Source organism: Paramormyrops kingsleyae, chromosome 18, assembly GCF_048594095.1.
Source record: "Paramormyrops kingsleyae isolate MSU_618 chromosome 18, PKINGS_0.4, whole genome shotgun sequence".
Lineage (NCBI taxonomy): Eukaryota > Metazoa > Chordata > Actinopteri > Osteoglossiformes > Mormyridae > Paramormyrops > Paramormyrops kingsleyae.
Genome location: NC_132814.1, coordinates 5,299,894 through 5,306,574, shown reverse-complemented (window position 1 = coordinate 5,306,574; position 6,681 = coordinate 5,299,894). Strand labels below are relative to the sequence as shown.

Genomic DNA, 6,681 nt, shown 5'->3' with positions numbered 1-6,681 from the left:
ATCTGTGCACTTTTTCAAACAATAAAAAATTAAACCTTATAATAGTTGCGTCAATTTAAGTGTTTAAAGGGCCGTTTCGTAACGGCCTTTTCGAGGAGTAAACAGAGTTGACTTCATTTCCCGGGATCCAAATACACGCATAGCGAAATTCACACACTTGAGTTTTCCCCAAAGATATTGCAGTAGCCTAGTAAATCTTTTGCCATGATTTCATCTTTAATAAATAGTTGTCGATTACATTTGTTTCAATGAATAGGATATATGAGTATGCCTAAATTACTAAGCCTGAAAAATTAAAATATAGGCCCACGACAAACATTACATACGTTTAGGACGGTTTAGAATATATGTAGTGTGCTTTAATAAATAGAAACATAAAATGTCTACAAGCTTTTGACCCATATTGTCTTATAATCTAGTGCTCTTATGGCGAATGTTTTGTGTAAATGTCAATATATTGTTATAATTGCTAATAATGATGCTTTGGTAGAAAGGAAGGATGTTTGAACGGTATGTTTCAATCGTTTCACAATTAAGTTACATTAATTAGTGCACGTGTAGTTGTAACGTGAAGCCACGGTATCACATATTTTAAAACAACCGGCAGATGAATTGTGAATATATTAAATTTTTATCTCCCGTTAAGCAAGAAAAAGAGACTGAGCGTTTCCTGGGTGTCGGTTAAAAAGGTCAATTGTTCACTGAAATATGATACACGTTTCCAGAACAGCAAATTGACATCAGCACTATTGAAGCAGTATGTGGTGGGCGCAGTCGTGACTGTTTTAGATTAGAAAAATACGCCTATCAATAAATATATTTTTGTATATTCGATTATATTAATGGAGAGTATTATTTACAATGCTCAGGATTGTACTGGGTCCCGGAAAGTGAAAACGTTCCGATTCGAGTAATTGCAACCTTTACTACAGCCCCATCTACCGGCGGTGCTCTTTAGTACTTGATTGTAGTTTAATGGTGTCTCCGGAATTCATTTTGACAAAGACACGCATCCCTGGCGCACACTCGTAGTGTTTCAGCAACACCTCAAGACGAAAACTTTCAGTGAGTCACCATTTAGGGCTATTAACAGCTCCAGTTACCTGCTCATTCTGCAGGCTAGGTGTTTCTTTTAAGTTTTAATCCATCTGAATGGTGGCACTTCAGACAGATCCCTGGAGAACAATGGAAGCACTTCGTAATCCCTTGTTACAAAGTTTGGAACCACAAAAAACAAGATGAACAAAATAAGTTATAGGCACCACGTGTAAACGTTTTTACATTTTTATGGAAAACAAACGTTAATGGGCTGTTAATGTCAATATTTAAAAACGCAGGCCTAGATGAATAAAACAATATTCAATGAATATTACCCCGAAATTAAGGACTTTACGCAGGCCTATAACCTATTTATAGATTCCGATATAGGAATACATTCTAAGGTAATTCGACTTAAATGTTTCACATAGATACTATGGTGGTCTACCCAAGTCTTGGACATAAATTTGAACATTGGTACTCGATCTAGGCCTAAGTGTTACAATTGCAAAGTAGGAGAAACGGTTAAATGGTATAATCTGATTCATGGGTTTATAGCGGAATGAAGGTTAAAGGTTTATTTTTATTTGTCAGACATTCAGATGCAAAACGCGGGTACACCTACACGAAACAATCGCACATCAAAATTCGACTTGCTGTGGATTATATAATATTAAATTAAGATGTTATTCACTGTCAGAAAAAAGTACAAATTTGTACCTTTAACGATACAACTGCTTAATTGTCACTAGGTTTGTACTCTTGGTAAATGTACCTTTTAGTTTAATTACATTTTTGTACCATTGGGGGTACATTAATGTTATTTGTATCTTGGGGACAAAACTATACAAGGGCTGTACTCTTTTTTCTGACAGCGTTCGATAAGCTAAATTGATCCTGGTATTTTACGACAAATCAGTAAAATTTTATCGACATTATACCTCTTTTCATTGTTGCTAAATTAGTGTGTTTAGTTAATAAAGACGAAGAGTTGGTGTCGACAAAATCTGTAAACCATATTTTAAAATCAGTATTTCCATATTTTATGAGTTCCTGGCATAACAAACCCACAGAGACTCCGCGAATGGTTGAATAGTGTAAAATTTATGGCGAGTTAAGAAAATTATGAAAATAGCAACGAATGTTAGAATAATATCACACTTAACCTTAAAATGATTATTTTATATATATTTTTAGAATTAACTTTGCACCCCTTAGGCATTTAATAAACACCGACAAACGAGGCGTTGTCTGACGTCTTATTTTTAAGCGACAGAAAATGTATGTCAGTCAAAAAACTGCCAAACCCCCCACGATCTAGCACCGCAAAACAATAAAAGTGACCATGTAGAGCCATTATACGACGCTTGGAATATACAATCGCAGCCTTGTAATGCGCTTTATGAGCCTAAAGAGGTTACCGGTCTGGAAGGATGTACCACAGACACGGACAGAGTGTGAGTGTCGCTTAGAAATTACCGGGACTGGCCCAATGCTCTCGTGGCGCTCTGGCTGGCAAGAAAACGGGCCATCTCAGACTGAATTGGATCAAACGGGCACCTCGTTAGTGGCCCGACATTGTCTGACGGGACTGCACTTCAAAGCTGCGTGTAGGTGTGGCGCGACAGATAGTTAACAGTTACCAGTTACCATGAAGCGGGCATTGAGGAGGGAGGGGTCACCAGGGATTCTGCGGGGTATAAAGAAGTCAAGACCCGAGTGGGTATGTCACATCCTGACTGCATCTGCGTCCAGCGACCACTTGGAGTGACTCATGGAAATGGCCTGCAGTTTGGATTATGCGAAGTACTGCAGCGAGATCAACGCACTTTTCCCACAGTACTGGCCTGCTCAAGGTTACTCCGAGATAAACAACCAGACGAACGATTCGGGCAAAGGTAAGACTCCAAGCTTTTAAATGTAGTAAACTCCAGATTCTACAGAAAAGGTGGACAGTATATATATTTCAATTAACGAAAGGACTTATAAAATAAATGAATACGCACCAGTTGTTAAATTAAAAACAAAATTTCATTATTTAAAATGTATGACTTTTGTATCAGTAGCCTACTTCCAGGATGAATGTATAAGCTTTTTCTTTTTTTCCGGTACTGGTCGAAAGACTAGCTTGTTGCCAATAGGGGGCAGTAAAACTGGCTTTGCCAAAGGCCTAAATTAAACGCATCCGATGTTTATTTGTTGCTTTGCAGCTAATTGTATGTGTACCGTGGTAGTGTGAGCCACCTGGTTGCTCATTTCACTTTCTGTCCATCAGCAGGATGCCAGGACTTCCTGCGAGGGGTCCAGAAAGGGACCCAGAGGCGGCGGAAAAGGACCACCTTCAGTAAGGGGCAGCTGGGGGATCTGGAAAGAGTCTTTGCTCTCACTCACTACCCTGATATCAAACTAAAGGAGTCCTTGGCTACAATGACTGGACTTCCTGAGTCCAAAATACAGGTATGTGCAGATTTTTAAAAAAAATTATTTTATCTGAGGCAAGAACCTTAGGAATCACGGACGAGAGCTCATTTTAATGGATATATGCAAATGTAAAATGGAACCTGTAACCTTATCTGATATTCAGTATCCAGTTTCATATGAATGTGTATAAGTCAAGCACAACAGTTAGGCTGGTAAGTCAGTCATAGCATGACCGTGAGAATGGAGATTTGATGTCTCTTTGCTAATCTGCCATTTTCCCTTTTCAGGTGTGGTTCCAAAACCGCCGTGCTCGCTACTTCAAGAGCAAGAAGCAGGCTGCTCTGCAGACCCCTCTGCCTCTGAGGTGTCCCTCTCCCAGCCTGCTAGACCCTCCCCGGGTAGCTTGTGGCTTTGGGGCAGACAGCCAGCTCCAGGCCCAGACTATGTCATCTTCTCAGGTATCGGGCTGTGCCGCTACACACAGTTTGCCTGCTGCTTTGAGCCCCATTTCGCAGCAAGAAACTGTACAACCCAGAAACAGCGCCCCCTGGAGCTCTGGAGGTACTTCAAGGCCTTACTGGGATTTTGACTCCTGCCAGGATGGTAGAATGCCTCCTTGTGCGCCCAAGAGTTCCGGAGACTTTGTTACCTGGGGAGAGCCACACGGAGACACCCTCAGCACGTGCTGCAGTGCGTCTGACCAGACTGTACCATCGGCTGCTCAACCACTGCAATACCACGATCATGCGTTCAGGGGGAGCCAGCAAACACAGTTCCATGATGATATGCTTGAACTGTGTTCCCATGTTTACAAAGACTTTCATTTGACTGACCTGGAGTTTTCTGCTGCTTTGATGGATTACTTTCTCAATTGAGATTCGTGAGAACAGTGGCATTAAATTTAATTCCATAGATATTATCATTATTCTTTGTATTTACTGTATGCATTTATAATAGGCGGTATGTAAAAAAATGGCAAAATGTTTATTTAATATTGGCACTTTAGGAAGTGTACCTAAAGTGCGTATGCTGAATGGAAACTTTATTTAAATTCTAAATTAAAAAATACATCAGACATTTATACCATTCTCCAGTCACATTCAGTTTGTCATTCAGTGTTTTTCCATTTCAATCCGTCATTTGTAACCCTCGTTTGAATAATTAATCAAGATTATTATGGAGATAATTATAGAAATGCTTGTTGGTTAAGCAAAGAGTGGTATTGATACTGATTGAATTGTATATAAGAAAATGTGAAGTGCAACTCCTGCTTAGAAGGTTTTCTATAAGCCAAGGCACATGGCTGGGCTACACACTGGGTGGCGTGCCAGTGTATCACAGGGCACAAGGCTGGGCTACACACTGCGTGGCGTGCCAGTGTATCACAGGGCACAAGGCTGGGCTACACACTGCGTGGCGTGCCAGTGTATCACAGGGCACAAGACTGGGCTACACACTGGGTGGCGTGCCAGTGTATCACAGGGCACAAGGCTGGGCTACACACTGCGTGAGACGCCAGTGCATCACAGGGCACATAGATTCCTGAACTACGGGCAATTTCAAAATGCCAGCTAATCTGTCTTCAAATAGCAGAAGGAAGTCTATGTAACATAGAGAAACATGCAAACCCACACACACAGTCATTCAATCCAACTTAAATCTGCATGTTTGTGGCTTTCCAGGAACAACACATTTTAAGAGACTTTTTGCCCTACCACTATGATTTAGGTGGCTAAAACCTAGGACTTCCTGAGTGTGAATCCCAGCTCTGTCTTTCATCTCGAGTCATGAGTCTGGAAGGAGTTTCTGCTGCAGAGTGTTGCATGGATGATCTGTGAAGATTCTGACCTGGGCAAATGGTGCAGATGCTCCCTAGGTTACATTGGGGTTACGTTCCGATAAACTTATCATAAGGCAAAAATATCATATGCCGAAAATGCAATTTAATACAGGAAACTAACCTGGCTTAACTTAGGGCTTGGGGGGGGGGCGGTGGGTGTCCTTTCCTCATATGCTCCCCCATATTTTAACGACACCTTAGTTCACAGACATGTACACCATCAATGATCAAGGTGGATGGGGGGCGGACAGGGTGGGGGGTCTTGGGTGTGGCGGTGGTGGTGGGCGCTGGCGGGTGGGTCGGGGTAGCCAGGGGCGGGGGTGCCTGGTGGCTCTCAGGGCGTTCCCCTGGTCCCCCAGGTGGGGGTTCTTGGGGGGGGTGCAGGTCTCCCTGGGGCTGGCGGGGCCCCCGCGGGGTGTGTGGGTGGACCGGCGTGCTGCCGCCTGTGGCCATGGGGCTCCTAGCTCGTGCTCGCCGGTGGGGGGCACACAGTGCCTCCCCCCTCTGCCTCCTTGGGCGGACGCGCAGCCCTCCATTGGCGGGAGGCCCGGGTTCCTGGCCGCTGGGGGGCTCCGGGGCGGCGTTGTTGTGGCCTCACACACCCATTAGGAATCATTCCATGTTAACCTGCACACTCATACATACACTCACAACACACAAACATACACACATGCACACACACACACACACGTATATATGCACACACACACACACATACATGCACATTCACATCCACCATCATAGCCTAGCCTGTACCTTACCTCATACATGCTTAGAACATTTTTCATTAGCCTACAGTAGGGCAAAATCATTAACACAAAGCCTATTTTATAATGAAGCGTTGAATATTTCCTGTAATTTATTGAATAATAAACTGAAAGTGGAAAACAGAATGGAATTGGAATACCCAATGTAAAGTCAAAATATAGTAACATGGACCATTGTAACGAGGGGAGCGTCTGTACTTGGATTTCACAGCTCTGCTGACTTGTAATCCGACACCCAGTAGGGGTCAGCAGGGAAGACAAACTGTCATTCGTTCTCTGTCACAAGTGGTTTTCTCCATGGTTCATTTGTCTTAACAATGTCATTTTTGCTTAACAATGAACAGTAGAATGTGAAGCAGTGATCAGGGATGCAGTCTTTGTTCCATTTCCTCCTTGCACTTTCTCTGCTCATTACTGACCAGCAGGTGGCACCACTGACCCCAGAACCTTCGTAACATCTGAATATCGGGCTTCGTGCAAAGGTGACGTTATATACATTTGACTTAGGACCTTCACAAGCAGGCAGTTGTACGTTTCTAAAAAGAGTTTAACTGTATTAAGACCAACATATAAATGAAAAAGACATGAACTTATACATTTATAGTTTATGTTGCT

At 42.6% G+C, this 6,681-nt stretch overlaps 1 protein-coding gene across 2 annotated transcripts; it reads left to right on the top strand.

The window, feature by feature from the left end:
* Positions 1-2,563: 2,563 nt before the first annotated feature.
* LOC111852907 (uncharacterized) lies at positions 2,564-4,428 on the top strand. Of its 2 annotated transcripts, none has more exons than XM_023829281.2 (3): positions 2,564-2,936; positions 3,317-3,495; positions 3,747-4,428. In XM_023829281.2, exons 1-3 carry the CDS (start codon positions 2,813-2,815, stop codon positions 4,332-4,334), a joined length of 891 nt encoding a protein of 296 aa, XP_023685049.2. In that variant the 5' UTR covers positions 2,564-2,812; the 3' UTR covers positions 4,335-4,428. The 2 variants fall into 2 exon arrangements, with proteins under 2 accessions (XP_023685049.2, XP_072558511.1); XM_072702410.1 differs by having other exon boundaries at positions 3,314-3,495.
* Positions 4,429-6,681: the final 2,253 nt, after the last annotated feature.